The sequence below is a fragment of the Vitis vinifera genome, chromosome 6 (genome assembly GCF_030704535.1).
Source record: "Vitis vinifera cultivar Pinot Noir 40024 chromosome 6, ASM3070453v1".
In the NCBI taxonomy this organism is placed as follows: Eukaryota; Viridiplantae; Streptophyta; class Magnoliopsida; order Vitales; family Vitaceae; genus Vitis; species Vitis vinifera.
In genome coordinates, this window is record NC_081810.1 from 24,079,823 (window position 1) to 24,099,653 (window position 19,831).

Below are 19,831 nucleotides of genomic sequence, written 5' to 3' on the forward strand. Positions count from 1 at the left end.
ATTTTGCTTTTTTTTTTTGGTTTGGTGTACCCGAGACATCTAGTGACTTTTGAATTGGTTAATTAAAATAATAATGTTTAGTTTTAGATTAATAAATAAGATAATAGTAATAATAGATTTAGCAAAATATATATATATATATATAGAATTTTATAATGACATAAAATTGTAATTTAATTAAATTAGTAATGTGTTATTAGAAACAAATTGGGAATTTATTAGTTTTTTTAAATAAGGAATAGATTAGTTAAATTATAAATAAATAGTAATAATTGTTTCTCTTATGTTATATTAGGTGAAGAGTAGATTATATTTTTTCAGAATTATTCTTCTCCCAAGCTTTCAAGGACTTCTTTTGAGGTAAGGGAAGTTAATGCAATATTTATAAAATTAAATTATTTTATATGTTATTTTGAATTGTGGAAAAGAAAATGATATTTTGTTACCATGCATGGATCAAATTGTTTTGCACTAAATATTATGTTGGAATATTTTGTTTTATTTATGATACAAAATATGGAGATATTATGTTGTGTAAATTTGAATACTTGAACAAAAACATCACTCTGGTTTATTTGACCCTTGTCAACGGGATATAATAGTTGACTATTCGGCCCTGTCAACGGGATATAATAGTTGACCTTTACATTTCATGATGGGAATGTAATTGATTTGGACCCCAGCCTCTAGGGGTTTGGTTAGAGGTTACTAGTACTAGTAGTGTTTGGTTCCGTCCACCAGGAACAATTTGAGGCTAGCCACCCATTTGAAAAGTCCCACCTAACTGGGCATTTGATATTTGATAACCAAAGTAATGAAAAATTGAATGGATTTGATTGAGTCTGATGTGAAAGTGTTTGAATTTGATATAAAATTGGTTGGTTGAATTTTGAATATATTGGTATTTTTGGAACTCTGATATTTGATGAGAAAAAAAAAAATTGATATCTCCTATTTGAAATGAAAATATTTGATCCATGAATTGCATTAATAATCCTTATTGGGCTGTGAGCTCATTCCCAATTGTTGAAAATTTTTCAAGTACTCTTAGTTCGGGTGAGGAGTGATGACTAGGCTGAGGAATGGTCATCATTAGGATTTGACTTAGGATTTTATGTTGGATTTTGTTTAACTATTAGTTATGTTCATTTGGATCTTTTGGTATTTGGAAGTTATTTGGAAATTGAATTTTGAGGATTTTAGATTTTGTTCCGCTACTCTGAATAGGTATTTGGTAATTGGTAACATCCAGTTACAATATGATTGTTTGGGTCAGATTATACTTTAAGCCTTCGGGTTTGAGGTGTGAAATGACCGTCACGCCCTTGGAGTGGGTCTTGGGGCATGACAGAGTGGTATCAGAGCACTAGGTTTTGATCTTGATGGGAATTTGAATTGGTTTAGATTGGGGATAGATGAGTGACACATTTGTTTAAGTTTTAGTTTCATTTAGTATAAATTCCAATTCTTTCTTTATTTGGAAATTTTCTAATTGGTTCTTTAGTGACTAATTTAGTTATGCCTTATTATTTTAGGACATCATGCCACCAAGAAGAGCAGCTTCTTCACAAAACAGTCAGGCTAATGATGATGTACCTCTAGTTGAGGGTTTGCCTCCCGTGAGTGTAGAAGGGATCTATAGGTATCTTGGGACACTAGCTGGTTTAGTTGAACGCCAAGCTCGAGCTGTTGGGACTAATGTTCAAGGACAGTCTTCATCTTCTAGGGGTAGCTCTTTTGATGACTTCAAGAAATTGGGTCCTCCTTACTTTTCTGGTGCTACAGATCCCACAGAGGCAAAGGCTTGGATCCTTAAGATGGAGAAATTCTTTGGTGTCATAGATTGCTCTGAGGAGCAAAAAGCCTCTTATGCAGCTTTTATGTTAGATAAAGAGGCAGATCATTGGTGGCGTATGACTAGGAGACTTTTGGAGGATCAGGGACCCATAACATGGAGACAATTTAGGGAGGCTTTCTACAAGAAGTATTTCCCTGACAGTGTTAGGCGGCAGGAAGTGGGAGAGTTTATTCGTTTGGAACAGGGGGATATGACTGTGGCTCAGTATGAGGCCAAATTTACAGAGTTATCACGTTTTTCCCCACAGTTGATTGCTATAGAGGAGGAAAAGGCATTAAAGTTTCAAGATGGATTGAAGCCTTATTTGAAGAACAAGATATCTATTCTGAAGCTTGGTGTCTATTTAGAGGTTGTTGACAGAGCCCTTATAGCAGAGAAAGATAATGAAGAGCTTCATCAGTATAGGGAACAACAAAGGAAGCGAAATAGGAGTGATGGTGCTCATGGTAATCAAGCACAACGAAGGTCCACATCAGGAAGAAATCAGAATAAAGGGAAGGCAGCGCAGAATTTAGATGGGGCTTGTCCTACTTGTGGTAAGAAGCATGGGGGTAGGCCATGCTATAGAGAGACTGGAGCTTGCTTTGGTTGTGGGAAGCAAGGACATTTGATCAGAGATTGTCTAGAGAATAGGAAGTTCATCACTGGGAAGCCTAAGGAGGAAAATAAGGAGGATAAACAGAAACCCAAAGCCCAAGAACGGGTGTTTGCTATGACTCATCGAGATGCTCAAGCCACTTCTGATGTGGTGACAGGTACTCTCCGAATCCACACCTTATTTGCTAGAGTCTTGATTGATCCTGGATCAACACACTCTTTTGTTTCAGTATCTTTTGCTGGCTTGTTGGGTTTGCCTATTGCTAGCATGGACTTTGATTTGATTGTTGCTACTCCTGTGGGAGATTCTGTTGTGGCTAGTAGAATGCTTAGAAATTGTATTGTGATGATTGGTTATAGGGAAATGCCAGTTGATTTAGTACTCCTTGACCTTCAGGATTTTGATGTGATTTTGAGTATGGATTGGTTAGCTTCATACCATGCCTCTGTTGACTGTTTTGAGAAAAGGGTGACGTTTAATATTCCTGGTCAGCCTAAGTTTAGCTTTGAAGGGAAGCATGTGGACAGACCACTGCGTATGATCTCAGCCTTGCGAGCTAGTAGCTTGCTTAAGAAGGGTTGCCAAGGATTTTTGGCTAGTGTGGTGAGTAATGGAAGTGATTTGAAGTTGGAAGACATACCCATAGTAAGGGAGTATCTTGATGTTTTTCCAGAGGATTTGCCTGGCTTGCCACCAGAGAGAGAGGTGGAGTTCACCATCGATCTGGTACCAGGAACAGGTCCTATGTCTAAGGCACCATACAGGATGGCACCTGTGGAGCTTAAGGAGTTGAAAGTTCAGCTTCAGGAGTTATTAGACAAGGGTTTTATCAGGCCTAGTGTTTCACCTTGGGGAGCTCCTGTTCTATTTGTGAAAAAGAAGGATGGCTCAATGAGACTTTGCATTGACTATAGGGAGTTGAATAAGGTGACAGTGAGGAATAAGTATCCCCTTCCTCGGATTGATGATTGGTTTGATCAGCTACAAGGTGCTTGTGTGTTCTCTAAGATAGATCTTCGATCGGGTTATCACCAGTTGAGGGTTAGAGGGGAAGATGTACCCAAGACTGCTTTTCGAACTAGGTATGGGCACTATGAGTTTCTTGTTATGCCTTTTGGTTTGACTAATGCACCTGCTGCTTTTATGGACTTGATGAATAGGGTATTCAAACCCTATTTAGATCAGTTTGTGGTGGTTTTTATAGATGACATCTTGGTATACTCAAGAAGTAGAGAGGAGCATGAGGGCCATTTGAGTATTGTATTACAGACCCTCAGAGATAAGCAGTTGTATGCTAAACTGAAGAAGTGTGAGTTTTGGTTAGACCGAATTTCTTTCCTTGGGCATGTGGTAAGCAATGATGGCATCTCAGTTGACCCTGGCAAGGTAGATGCTGTAGCTAATTGGAGAAGACCTAGTACTGTGACTGAGATTTGAAGTTTCTTGGGACTTGCTGGTTACTATAGGCGGTTTATAGAAGGGTTCTCTAAGATTGCCCTACCTTTAACTAAGTTGACACAGAAGGGAGTTAAGTTTGAGTGGTCTGATGATTGTGAATGTAGCTTCCAAGAGTTGAAGAATAGATTAGTGTCAGCTCCTATTTTGACTATCCCTTCAGGTTCAGGAGGATTTGTGGTGTATAGTGATGCCTCTCATCAGGGTTTGGGTTGTGTTCTTATGCAGCATGGAAGAGTTGTAGCTTATGCTTCTAGACAGTTGAAGCCTTATGAAAGGAATTACCCTACTCATGATTTGGAGTTAGCTGCTGTGGTTTTTGCACTTAAGATTTGGAGACATTTTTATTTTGGTGAAACTTGTGAGATATTCAAAGATCACAAGAGTTTGAAGTATCTATTTTCCCAAAAGGAGTTGAACATGAGACAGAGAAGATGGATAGAACTACTTAAGGACTATGATTGTATTATTCAGTATCATCCTGGGAAGGCGAATGTTGTAGCTGATGCCTTGAGTAGGAAGTCAGTTGGTTCTCTAACAGCTATTAGAGGTTGTCAAAGGCAGTTACTTGAAGAGTTGAGGAGTTTACAAGTCCACTTTCGAGTTATGGGCTTAGGAGCACTTGTAGCAAATTTCAGAGTACAACCAGACTTAGTTGGGAGAATTAAGACCCTACAAAAGAATGATTCCCGATTAGTGCAAGTTATGGAGGAAGTTAAGAGGGGCAGTAAACCTGATTTTGTTTTGTCAGATGATGAGATCTTGAGATTTGGGACTAGACTTTGTGTCCCAAATGATGAAGACTTAAGGAGGGAGCTTTTAGAGGAAGCTCATTGTTCCAAGTTTGCAATCCACCCAGGAGGGACAAAGATGTACAAGGATTTGAGGCAAAACTATTGGTGGTCAGGTATGAAGCGTGATATTGCACAATTTGTGGCTCAGTGTTTAGTGTGTCAACAGGTGAAGGCTGAACATCAGCGACCAGCAAGGTCTTTACAGCCACTTGCTATTCCTGAGTGGAAGTGGGAGCATATTACCATGGATTTTGTGATAGGATTGCCAAGAACCTTAGGGGGTAATAATGCTATTTGGGTGATTGTTGATCGGTTGACAAAGTCTGCTCACTTTTTGCCTATGAAAGTCAACTTTTCTTAGATCGTTTAGCTTCTCTTTATGTGAAGGAGATTGTGAGAATGCATGGAGTACCAGTTTCTATAGTGTCTGACAGAGATCCTCGTTTCACTTCTAGATTCTGGCATAGTCTACAAAAAGCTTTGGGCACTAAGTTGAGTTTTAGTACTGCTTTCCATCCTCAAACTGATGGCCAATCAGAAAGGGTAATTCAGGTTTTGGAAGACTTGTTGAGAGCTTGTATTTTGGACCTGCAAGGTAATTGGGATGATCATTTGCCTTTAGTAGAGTTTGCCTATAACAATAGTTTTCAAGCTAGCATTGGGATGGCACCTTTTGAGGCATTGTATGGTAGGAAATGTCGATCTCCTATCTGTTGGAATGATGTTGGAGAAAGGAAACTATTGGGGCCTGAACTTGTGCAGTTGACTGTTGAAAAAGTTGCTTTGATTAAAGAAAGATTAAAAGCAGTTCAAAGTAGACATAAGAGTTATGCTGATCAGCGTAGGCGAGATTTGGAGTTTGAGGTGGGTGATCATGTGTTCTTGAAAGTTTCACCTATGAAGTCTGTGATGAGATTTGGGAGAAAAGGAAAACTTAGTCCTTGTTTTGTGGGTCCGTTTGAAATATTAGAAAGAGTAGGCACTTTGGCATATAAAGTAGCCTTGCCCCCAAGCCTGTCTAAGGTTCATAATGTTTTCCATGTTTCAACCTTGAGGAAGTATATTTATGATCCCTCTCATGTTGTGGAGTTGGAGCCTATTCAAATTTTTGAGGACTTGACCTATGAAGAGGTACCCGTTCAAATTGTGGATGTGATGGATAAGGTACTACGACATGCTGTTGTTAAGTTGGTAAAGGTCCAGTGGAGCAATCATAGTATCCGAGAAGCCACTTGGGAATTAGAAGAAGAGATGAGAGAAAAACTTCCTCAATTATTCCAAGACTCAGGTATGTCAAGTTTAGAGGACTAAACTTTTGTTAAGGAGGGGAGGATGTAACGCCCATGCATTTTCTTTTAAGGGTAATTTAGGAAATTGTTATTAATAATTTAATTAATTGATTAATTAATTTAATAAAGTGGAAGAGGGGTAAAAGTGTAATTTTACGAATAAAAACCCTAGGTATAAATTAGAAATTTTATTCTTTCCCTTCTTTTCTGAATAGAGTTCCTGTTCGCAGAATTCCAAAGAACGTAAGGTTGGAGTCAGATTTCAGGGTTGAAGAACAGATCTCTATAGGTAAGTTTCTAACCCTTAGATTATTATTTTAGATTCATTAGTTAATTTCAAGCATTAGATATATTTTTTGGAAAACCCCAAATCTAGATTAGGGTTGGATTATTTTTTTTAATTCGTTTTAATATCAAACAGTGAAAATCTAAGATTTTGATTTTATTATTGGAATTTGGGAGATATTAAGTTTTATTAGATGAAAAAAAAAATTTCTTGGAAGGTTTCGATTTTAGGTTAGGGTTAATTTTATTATAAAAAAAATAAAAATAAAAATAAAGGGCGTACGTGCACTGTGCTACTGGAAGCATGGAACAAAAAAAAAAAAAAAAAAAAGGAGAAAAAGGGCGTGTGCCGGAAGCCCCTTTTATATATATATACATATATATATATATATATATATATATATATATATATATATAAAGAAAAGCAAAAGGGGCGTGTGCCCGGAAGCTCTTATATATATATATATATATATATATATAATGGATCATGAGGGCAATGAAAAAAAAAAAAAAATTTGCTTTTTTTTTTGGTTTGGTGTACCCGAGACATCTAGTGACTTTTGAATTGGTTAATTAAAATAATAATGTTTAGTTTTAGATTAATGAATAAGATAATAGTAATAATAGATTTAGCAATATATATATATATATATATATATATATATATATAGAATTTTATAATGACATAAAATTGTAATTTAATTAAATTAGTAATGTGTTATTAGAAACAAATTGGGAATTTATTAGTTTTTTTAAATAAGGAATAGATTAGTTAAATTATAAATAAATAGTAATAATTGTTTCTCTTATGTTATATTAGGTGAAGAGTAGATTATATTTTTTCAGAATTATTCTTCTCCCAAGCTTTCAAGGACTTCTTTTGAGGTAAGGGAAGTTAATGCAATATTTATAAAATTAAATTATTTTATATGTTATTTTGAATTGTGGAAAAGAAAATGATATTTTGTTACCATGCATGGATCAAATTGTTTTGCACTAAATATTATGTTGGAATATTTTGTTTTATTTATGATACAAAATATGGAGATATTATGTTGTGTAAATTTGAATACTTGAACAAAAACATCACTCTGGTTTATTTGACCCTTGTCAACGGGATATAATAGTTGACTATTCGGCCCTGTCAACGGGATATAATAGTTGACCTTTACATTTCATGGTGGGAATGTAATTGATTTGGACCCCAGCCTCTAGGGGTTTGGTTAGAGGTTACTAGTATTAGTAGTGTTTGGTTCCGTCCACCAGGAACAATTTGAGGCTAGCCACCCATTTGAAAAGTCCCACCTAACTGGGCATTTGATATTTGATAACCAAAGTAATGAAAAATTGAATGGATTTGATTGAGTCTGATGTGAAAGTGTTTGAATTTGATATAAAATTGGTTGGTTGAATTTTGAATATATTGGTATTTTTGGAACTCTGATATAAAAAAAATTGACATCTCCTATTTGAAATGAAAATATTTAATCCATGAATTGCATTAATAATCCTTATTGGGCTGTGAGCTCATTCCCAATTGTTGAAAATTTTTCAGGTACTCTTAGTTCGGGTGAGGAGTGATGACTAGGCTGAGGAATGGTCATCATTAGGATTTGACTTAGGATTTTATGTTGGATTTTGTTTAACTATTAGTTATGTTCATTTGGATCTTTTGGTATTTGGAAGTTATTTGGAAATTGAATTTTGAGGATTTTAGATTTTGTTCCGCTACTCTGAACAGGTATTTGGTAATTGGTAACATCCAGTTACAATATGATTGTTTGGGTCAGATTATACTTTAAGCCTTCGGGTTTGAGGTGTGAAATGACCGTCACGCCCTTGGAGTGGGTCTTGGGGCGTGACACTTATACTTATATAGCACCATAAACTTTCTCTCCTATCCAATATGGGATATTACAAACACCCTCCTACAGACACAATGTCTTTATTGTGCCCCATGGGATTATAGGGTCAAACAAACAAATACCCTTCACAGGACCAAACAAACCCCCACATCAGGGTCGATGATCGACTATGATACCATTTGTAACGAAGTGCATCCAATATGTAGATATTGTCCGCTTTGGACCTAAAGGGACCCTCACGACTTTGAAACGCGTCTATATGGTTAAGAACAATCTATACTTATATAACACCATAAACTTTCTCCCCTATTTGATGTAGGATATTACACTTAACCTTCTATCCATTAACTTTTAATCATATTCATTATTTTTGGATTTATAAGCCTTTCATTGTAATTGAAACATAATGCTCTTTAATTATTAAATATTAATTTATTGAAAAATTAGTAATTCCTCTAAAATAATAATTTCTCTTGCTTCTAATAGTATTATTTTTATGGGTTTTATTATGTTTATAGTCTTTACCATTTCCCCTCTTGCTTCTTATAATAATTTAGATCTAAAATTTTTTGAAGATTTTTTATTGAAAAAAGAAACCAAGGATATAAGAGCAATTGATTTGGATAAGAAATTAGTATAATATGAATTTACAATTTTTTTAAATTGAAATAAATATTCAACCACATGTGACCACTTTTTTGTCTCACGACTCATCTATTTTTTCAATAAAATTAAACTTCATAACTTTCTGTTGATTTTTCATTGGAAAACAAAAGCAATACCCTTAAAAGACAATAAAACCAAAATAAATAAAATACTATCAATTCATATAAAATTTCTTAAATTTGAAAATCAAAATATAATTCATTTATAATAATAAATAACTTTTATTAATTTTAAAATATAAAAAATTAGGATTTATGTTTGCTACGAAATAATGAGAATAGTTAATAAGAAAAAAAAAAGAATAAAAATACACATGTTTATGTGGAAAACCCTAGACGAAAAAAATCACTGATAGAGGAAAAGAAAATCCATTGTCAAAAATTGGTATAAGTGGGAAGAGATGCAAGCTTTTATTACATAAGTATAAACATCATAACCCTAAATCTTATACATCATCACATATACATATGTGGGAGAGTAATTAATAAAGTAAGTCCATATCACGGGGGTTTGCCCTCACACCTCCAATGGGGTCAATGGTAGGCTATAGGATCGGACCAATTTAGCTTCACCACATATATCACACCGCAAGCTTTTCGGGTTGAATCAAATGGAATTTGGGTCACCAAACTCTAACAATGTTTTTAATTCCTGAAATTGCAAACTAAGTAGGAAATTTATCTTAAAAATTTTAAACAATATTTTTTTTACCAATTCAAAATAATGATCATCTATTTTCAAACTAATTATAAAATCCATCTATGTAATATTTTTGTTATTATAGCTAATTTTGGTATTTTGGAATATATGGAAATATGATATATTACTTTTTTTTTTCAGTTTATTATTATTATTATTTTCAATACCTTGTCTTAACTATATAAAATAATAACATGATAATTTTTTCTATTTTTAATATATTTGAAAATATGTTAAATTACATTTTTATATGATTAATTTCAAAATATTTTCATATTAATTTATATGAAATAAAAACAAACAATTATTTGTCTTCATAAGTATGAAGATTGTTTATTTAATAGAGAATAATATTAACATATTGATAAAAATAAACAATTTATTGTTTGATATTCTTTGAAGGGAAATAAAAGTAAATAAAGCATTACTAAATAAGATTAGGTTTATGGTTAAACTAAGCCAAATGATGAAAATTTATTAATCTTAGGTGGATGGTTGGAGCCATGTCGAACCATAAGCTTGGGCAGCCCCTAGTTTAATATCCACTTGCTTTCGACAAAGTATGGTCTTTGTATCGCAGCACATAGTTGACCTTATTTATTTGTTTATTCATTTTTGTCTTTAATACACGAAAATAAATAATTAAAGACCCTCTGTTTCGAACAGATGGCGACATGAAGTCACTAAAAAAGTTAGCCTATATTCAAATGACGTTGATTATCTGTCTCCCACCCCATGCCATAGAAGTTCAATGGAAGGCATAAAGATTACTCGGACTTTAAAAAAAAAAAATCAATAATTAATTTTAAAAAATATCTTTTAAAATATAATAATTCAAAAAAATATTTTTTTAATTTATGATATTTAAAATTTAAATAAAAATAATCTGAATAAAGGACAATTTTGGAATCGATGGTTTAAAAAATATAATAAATTTAAAAAAGTGAAATTTTAATAAATATTATATAGTATAAAAACTCACATATTACTTACACGGTTTTGAATAGGAGACAGTCTCATAATTGCAGCCAAGAATTGATCACCAGTTTTATTTAAACACTTCACCGATCTCAAGGGGATTCTTTATGAGAGAGTATTGTAATTGCCACTCATTTATGACCGTCACTTGGCTTGATTGTGGTGTGGAGTGGATTCAGGTTTCTGAGTCAACTTCATTTGATTGTAGGCACGACAATATATACGATCGATGATCATTAATTTTGTGCTTTAGACAATTACACTTTCAATTTTCAAAACAAGAATCATTAATTTTTTAAAGGTTTGTTTTCCTAATTGAACCAGTACTCTTCCAATAGGTAAAAAGTCTATAAGTAGACTGAGTTAACTCGATCATCATCCCAACATTGCTTCATCTTCTTTTCTAGATTGGCCTGAGGGAGGAAGCCATGGTTAGCAGCTCATTACTTTCATCCGTTGCAAGAAGGTATGTTTGCTTTCTATGAAATTCCTTGTTTCTCTTGTTTATTTATTTATGTTATTAACTTATTACGCAATGTTGTTGAAGAACTCAACTGAACATGTGTATAGTTATGACAAACTTGAACTAAAACGCAATCCAATTATCAAACTTTTCACTGTTCTTTGATCTTTTCCCAGAATCCCAACTAATTTAGCTGTAAACCACTGTTTGTCAAGAGTTGAGAGAAGAATCAGAGGGAAAAAAATATTTGTCAACAACTCTCTCGGATTATTACTTCACAATTTTGAATTTTGTCCTTTTTCAATTGTATCATTGAAGTGGTATTCTCCTTTCATCTGAGTGAGACGAGTCAAAGAATAAAGACAAAAACAATCCTAGAATTACAAACAAATGAGACTGAAATCATTGACCTCAAAGATGGGCTTCGTACCAAGTTGTGTAACTTCAGTCTAAGCTGTCCGAGCAGGGTCATGATCAGTGATCCCCGATTAGTGGGTTGCAATGACCTATGATTCAAAGTAATAAATTTCATGGAAAATAAAACAATCAGAACAAAACAGCTCGTAAGGTATAGTGCTGACTTTTATTGCTAATGTATGATGATGATGATGAAGACTGGAAGGGAAGGTGGCCGTGATCACAGGCGGTGCCGGGGGCATCGGATCTTGTACTGCCAAGCTTTTCTGTCAGCATGGTGCCAAAGTCCTCATCGCAGACATTCAATATGAAAAAGGCCACTCCATTTGCAAGGACCTAGGCCCTACTTCTGCTTCCTTCGTCCACTGTGATGTCACCAAAGAACTGGACGTGGGCAATGCCATTGACAAGGCTATTTCCAAGTATGGGAAGCTTGATATCATGTTCAACAATGCCGGTATTCTAGGGCCCTACAGACCTAATATACTTGACAACGATGCAGATGAATTTGAGAATACTATGCGGGTTAATGTACTGGGGACATTCTTGGGCACCAAACATGCAGCTCGTGTAATGGCCCCAGCTGGCCGCGGAAGCATAATCAATACTGCTAGCGTTTGTTCAGTAGTTGGTGGGGTCGCAACACATTCCTATACAAGCTCGAAGCACGCCATATTGGGGCTGACGAGGAACACAGCGGTTGAGCTTGGGAAGTTTGGAATTCGAGTTAACTGTGTCTCACCTTATTTAGTTCCGACATCGCTGTCAAGGAAATTCATGAATTTAGGAGAGGACGACCCCTTTGTAAAAGTTTATTCTAACCTCAAAGGAGTGTCTCTCGAGGTTGAAGATGTGGCGGAAGCTGTTCTATATATGGGAAGTGATGATTCTAAGTATGTGAGCGGGCACAATCTTGTTCTTGATGGTGGTGTCACCATTCTTACACCTTCTAATATGTTTGAGATGTGATCTAATATCAGCTTCTGTTGGTTAATGAATGAATAAAAGATGCATCACATATGCGGTCACAAAAAACCATAAAAGATGCGTCACATATGTGCTCATAGAAAACTTTGTAGGTGCCTACTGCTTAATCTGTACTCGGGTCAAATATCTTGGTGACTGAGAGTTCAGTCTTCTTTTTTTCTTTTTTGTTTCTTTTTATTTTTATTTTTTTATGAGTCATGGCTGTGAAAAGCTTGAAACAAAGATGAAAAAAAAAAAAAAAAAAGTAACTAAAACAAAGTAGGAGTTTCTAGAAAAATGTTTTCAATTTTTTTTTTCACAACCATATAACTAGCTGACTATATCATAAATAACTAGCTAAGTATATATTAGCATTCTAACTCTAATTTGGTTTAGTTACAACTATACATGACTTAATATCCCCCCTCAAACTCAAAGGTCTTGCTAGAACGGTAAATTTTCTTCAAAGATTGGTGGAATAGGTGAAGCTTTGGTAAGAATGAATATCAGCAATTTGGTCAAAAGAAGGAATGTGTTGAACCACTAAAGATTCATTGAGAACCCTTTCCTAAACAAAATGACAATATAGTTCCACATGCTTAACTTGAGAATGAAATATAGAATTGACAACAAGAAAAGTAGCTGAAAGATTGTCACAGGGTAGAAGAGGAGGGAAAGAAGAGGAGATAGAAAGCTCCTAGAGAAGATATTGAATCCACTAAAGTTTAGAAGCAACATTTACCTAGGCCCTATACTCAAATTCAGTATTAGAACGAGACACAACCTTCTGTTTAGCAAAGCTCCAACATACTAGATTAAAGCCAAAAAAGATAAAATGACCACTTGCACTTAGATGATCATTAAGGCAGCCAACCCAATTGGCATCATCATAAGCAATAAGTCGAAGATCAGGGGAAGAATGAAAGGAAAGACCAAAAGAAACAGTGTCCTTGAGATATTACAATAATCATTTAATAGCTTGCCAATGAAAAGTTGTTGGGGATTGCATAAATTGGTAGAATTTGTTGATAGAAAAAAAAGATATTAGGCCTTGTAATGGTACCATATTGTAATGCCCTAATAATGTTGTGATATTGAGAAGGATCAGCCAAAAGAGAACCAATAGAAGCTAATAAAGTGTGAGTCATTAGTATGGCAATAGGTTTGTAATTTGCAAGACCAACATGAATTAATGAACCCTAAATATATTTTGTTTGTGAAAGATAAAGAGAAGAACCTTGCCAACACACTTCAACACCCATAAAATAATTCAAAATGCCAAGGTCCTTGAAAGAAAACTGTGAATGTAAAGAAGAAACCATTTGGTCTATCAACACAAAATTAGAATAAAAACAATAATGTCATCAATATAGATGAGAAGAATGATCATGTCAGTCCCTTTCCAAAACATGATGATATGATTTCCAAAACAATATAGACGAGGGTTAGTGAGAATTTGTTAGGATTAAGCCTTTAGAAGCATAACGTGATGTCACAAAATAAGGTTTTGTTAATAAATTTATTTATTATATTTTATGGTTTTATTTTTTTCCTTGTTTGAATTAATTGTTATATAAGCATTCATACCCATATTACTTGTATTGTATATGTTAGGTGCATTAAGAGTTATAGAAAATATCAAAGCCATGGGTGTCTTGTAGAATGATAAGTAGTTCATAGTCGGGTCATGGATTTGGACAATTCATTAGAGACTATATATAGTGCACTAACTTTTAATTACATGAATGACTTATCTTGGTCATTGAGATGAGTTTCTAATGATGAATGAACTAATGTGTACAGTTACAGATTTTACATGACCTACGGTTAATCATAACACTAGTTATTAGGTAGTCATAGTTCACCAAACTACTATGCTAAATGGGCTCTAAACCTTTGGAGAATATTGAGTTAGTGTCGAGGTCACCACTAGCTTTAACCTATAGGCGAGACACTAAATTAGTCATATATCCTTATGAATTTGGTCATTGTTGATTAAGGTAAGTTAGAACAAATATTTTCAAGATAGACACTATGATATTTAATGGGTTTGAGATAACATGTTCCCTTGGGTGATCCTAAGTACATATGATAAGGACATATTTATAGTAATTTCTTAACTTGAATTTGACATATGCCCTTTGAGAGCTAGAGTAAGTTAATCACAAAATAGGATGCTCTGAGACTCAAAGATTAGAGAGTTAATCTTGATAGGTTGGTAACATATACCTCGTTAGATTATGGGAATTGATTCATGAGAAGTTTGCATGTACTAAATAGTAGGTCATAAAGCTAAGTTTATATCTTATTTTAATATCATCATAGGATATTGGAGATAAATTGACTCTGTATAGTGGGATGTTAAGTCAACTTCAAAATTGAATTTTGAGGAAATCAATATTTTTCTATGGGTCCCAATGGTTCTTCTTGAGCTCTTATGCTTTAGTGACACATTTTTTTTAGGGATATTTAGCATCTTTGTTTATACGTGTGCATAAAGGCATATTTATAAAAACACAAGATTGAACAAGAGCTTATGAACTATTATTTTGAATTACACTAATTAATTAATTTGAGCATAATAGGACTAATTAATTAATTTAAGCTTAATAGGATTAATTAATTAATTTGAGTCTAATAGGGCTAATTAATGAAGTGGGCTTAACTCACTTAAGCCGACTGAAAAGCTTATATAAATCTCATTAGAGGTTAAGGCTTCATATCTGCTACCATTCAAACTTTTAATGACATGGAGACTAGGTAAGGACAAAGTGGGTATAAAAAGCCCACTCAGCATAGAGTGTACAAAAATCAAATATTTTTTTCACATTAACATGGGAATCTTGGAATTCCAAAACTTGGGTTCTGAAAACCCATTTATTTCCAAATGGCCGGCCCAAAACATACTTTTCCCTGCATGAAAACTACTCTTATTTTGGTTATTTTTGGGCCAACAATCCTAGCAAATGACTTCACCTTTCATTTTTTTTTTTTGCCATAAAATGACATTGATTAATTATGGGATACTAATTTTTTAATATTGACTAGATTGATATTTTTCTTTAAATTTGCTTTTATGCAAAGAACTATTGATAAATATTATTGGTTTGAGACATATTACTATATAATAAAATAATATTATAAGAATTATTACAAATAATTAAAAACTTGTAGATATTCTATATTGTATCTCTAAGAGTAACAAATTATATCATGGTAAATGTAGTAAATATGTTAAACTATCACTATTTTAAATTTTATTAAATTTTACTAGCACAATATTTAAAGGATAATAAAAAAAGTAAATTTTATTATTTATGTACCCATACAATATAGGGAAAAATATGTGTCTGTATACTTATATGAAAAAAATCACAAAATAGGAATTCAAGTTTATAAAATACAAATTTCAAGCGCCCATCGTTACAAATTTGTGAAGTTTTTATTTAGAAATACTGTGCTTATATCGATTTTTAGAATGTTATCCTCCATATATTGTGTATATATTATGTTGGTTACGAGTGACAGAGTAATTATTCCTTTAAAATGAGTCTGTACTGTTGAAAAGGGGATTTGAATCTATTCTCAAACAAGGTTCATAAATAGCACTACCTTAAAATCCTATCCCTAAATTGATTTTTTAACTAGAGATCATAGGGAGGGTTTTTATTCATGAGTAGGTGATTAATTAAGGACAAAAACAAATCTCAAATTCATCATTACCCATTTTTCATTAAATTAAATGAAGCTTACAATTTTTTTGGGTTAAAATCTTACCCTTGAATTGGATTACACCTTAAACTTATTTTTTGAAAAGACAGATACACCATAACAATTGTATGAACTTATCTTTTGAAAAATAAAGTTAATGTTAAAAAAGTGGATTAGTCATTAAAAAATATGAGCTTAGTGTATAAAAAAATATATATATAGAGAGAAAAAAAAATTGTCTTTCAAAAATATAAATTTAATGTAAACGCAAAAATTGGTTTTTAAAAGAAGATTTTAATGTTAGAAAAAATAGAACAAGTAACAAAAAATATAATAAAGAGTCTAATTTAAAAAATAAATTCATATTTTGAAAAGATAAGTTTAATGTAAAAAAAAATCATAATTGTGAAAAAAAAATGACTTATAAAAAAATGAAGTGTTTAATATAAAAATGGAACAATAAAGTGGAGAAACTAGCATCCTTGTGGCTAGAAGTGTCATTTTTATATTTATTTTTAGAGGAATCCTTTGTTATAATAATTTTTAAAACAACAAGGCTCCCCTTCTCCTAAAAATGAAAAAAGAAAAGACCCTAAAGATAATGTTGCCACATATTTCTCCCTTTGGGAAAGATTTTGACATTGACACCTCACATGTGTTAATCATTTTCAATTCTAACTCTTTCTCATTTCCAAAACTCACTTTTTGAAAACATAGATACACCATAAATAGCTTTTGTACTTGTCTTTCAAAAAAATAAATTTAATATTAAAAATGTGAACTAATCTTTAAAAAATATGAGGTTAGTGTAAAAGAAATAGAAGAAAAAAGAAAAAAAAACTTATTTTTCAAAAAGGTAAATTTAATGTAAGCATAAAAATTATTTTTTATGTAATAAAACTAGAACTTTCATGTGACACTCATTTCTTCTAAAAAGAGCTTAATTAATTTAGAAAATAAATTTATATTTGGAAAGGACAAATTTAATATAAAAATAAATAAATTCATAATTTTGGAAAAAAATGAAATCGTGTTTTATAAAAAAAAAAACGAGTTTATCGTAAAAACAAGACAAGAGTTATTTTGATGGATTAAACTAATTAGGAAGATCCATGGGAAATCTTGAATCTGTAATTTCTCAAACCTTGTAATATTTGATATTATGCCTTGTGTTTTGAATTTTAGAACAATGCCTAATTTCTTACACTTTGTAATATGTGATTTTGTGCATTGTGTCCACACTTTTAAAATAATGCCATAACTTGCAAGAATTAAGTAATGGTGGTTGGAGGCTTGGAACCCCCATTGATGATGATGCCTGCAATCTGTGAATGGCAGCTTAAACATTATAATATTTGATTTTGTTCATTGTATTCACAACTTGAAAACATTACTTAATGTCTCAAACTTTGTAATTAATGTTTGATTTTGTGAATTGTGTTCACAATTTTAAAACAAAGCCATAGCTTGTAGGAAGTTATGGTGGTAGGAACCCCACTAATGATGCTTAGAATCTATAAACGACACTGGCCATTGGCACTGTTTTTTTCTTCTTTTTTTTGTTGGGCATAGTTATTAACCAGTGGGCATATTTCTTGGCTGTAGAGATTAGTCTTAAGAAGGCTGTGGAATGTTTACCAATATATCAATTAATTTAGGTTAGAATTTGGCACTTACATTGAGAAAACGTGTGGGCATATTACTGATTCTGTACTGAGTAGACAGGAGTTGAGCCTTACACATGCATCAAGGAAATAGAAGTATGCACGTCTGTCTGAAAAATAATTGAATGTCAGTTTGGAATAGGTAGGATGATCATTTCAGATAATTGGTTACAATTCAACCATGATAAGTTCAAAGCTGTTTCCAAAACTTAATATGAATGGAGAGGCCTTCGCCTTTGGTATGGAGGTCGATATACCAATGGCCCCTAGGTTAGAATCTTTCCCTTTAAATTGATTTTTTGACTTCACATCATAAGGAGGATTTTTCTACACAAATATCATATTTTTTTCTTTCCTTTGTACTTTTCGGAACCAAACATAACTTAAAGGAAAAAAAGTAGAAAAAAATAATAAAAAGAAATAAAAAGTGAAATAAAATAAATAAAAAAAGTTTAAAATCAATAAATTATTTTTATATCGTTCTTAAAAAAAATTAATTATATTTTATTTTTATTTTTTTATTAAACATAATAAAATTGTTTTGTTTAACTTTTTTTCTTTTCTTTTTTTGGCTTTTTCTTTTAATCAAACGTAGTTAAAAGAAAAAAAAAATTAAATATGGTTTTACAAATTTTTAAAAAATTAAATTTGATTTATGATTCTAATTATGTTAGAATCTTATCTCCTTATATAAATTTTATGTCCAAACTTATCATTTGAAAAGATGGAGTGAATTTGTCTTTTGAAATAAATTAATTTTTGTAAAGAAAAAAGATATTATATTAAAAAAAAAAATTTAACGTGAAAATTGAGAATTATCTTTCAAAAAAAAAAGATTTGAATATAATAAAAAATAAAATAAGTGAGAAAGAATATATTGACTGTGAATTCCTTTGTTAATAAAATCTTCTAAAATAATATTTTCCTAAAAAAAAATCCCGGATAGGAGACTCAATCGTGAACATTGCCTAAAATAAGAACATCGGACAATAAAATCATGTGCGTAATATGAATCTTTTTCTAAGGTAGACAATCATGACACGACATTATAAATTAATGTCATTCGTCATCTGCCCACGTGTTTAGGTAATATGAATCTCTTTCTAAAGTGAACGGTCATGACAGGACATTATAAATTAATGTCATCGGTCCTGTGCCCACGTGTTTAGGTAATATGAATCTTTTTCTAACGTGGACGGTCATGATAGGACATTATAAATTAATGTAATCAATCATGTGCCCACGTGTTTAGGTAATCTGAATCTTTTTCTAAGGCATTATAAATTAATGTCATCATTTTGCAATTTGCGTGCAGGCAGCTTTATCCTCATCTCCGGCACATTTATAATACTTTAAGTTGCTCTTCCGTTAAAAACTTTATCAATAAAATCCAATAGGACAAAACCTAGATGAAGGAAAAAATATTATAGTACACTAACACTTTTTTACAAGTACACTCTCTCTCATGTCGATATCCTTGAGTTGACGCATCTCAATCTTGTATATTAACTTCTTGAATGTTGAGATTCACAATAACTTTGTGAATAAACATGTTAGATTATCACTTGAACGTATTTGTTGAATATCAATTTCATTACTCTTTTGGAGTTCATTTGTATAAACGAATTTTGGTGAAATGTGTTTAGTTCTATCTCCTTTAATATAACACCATGTTATCTGTGCAATACATGCAATATTATCTTTAAATAATATTATCGGGTTACCTTTGATAAAGGAGAGAGTCCACATGATTCTTGAATATGTTGGATTATAGATCTTAACCATACACATTCATGACTTACTTCATGAATTGCAAGTATTTCTAAATGATTTGATAAAGTGACCACCATTATTTGTTTAACAAATCTCCATGAAATAGTAGTATCATTGTAATTAAACATATACCCCATTTGTGACTTACCTTTATGTGGATCTGAAAGGTATCCTAGTTCTGCATATCCAAGTAATTGTTGTTTTAATTCTCTTAAGTAAAATAGACTCATATTAGTAGTTCCGCGAAGATGACGCAATATATGTTTGATACCATTCCAATGTTTTCGAGTTGGAGCGGAACTGTATCTTGCTAATAAATGGATAGAAAAAACAATGTTTGGATGTGTACA

At 32.4% G+C, this 19,831-nt stretch overlaps 1 protein-coding gene across 1 annotated transcript; it reads left to right on the top strand.

Moving 5' to 3' along the window:
• The first annotated feature begins 10,915 nt into the window (after window positions 1–10,915).
• Window positions 10,916–12,336, top strand: LOC100248353 (secoisolariciresinol dehydrogenase). The gene is made up of 2 exons (XM_002272802.4): window positions 10,916–10,953; window positions 11,565–12,336. Exons 1-2 carry the CDS (start codon window positions 10,916–10,918, stop codon window positions 12,334–12,336), a joined length of 810 nt encoding a protein of 269 aa, XP_002272838.1.
• The last annotated feature ends 7,495 nt before the right edge of the window (window positions 12,337–19,831 follow it).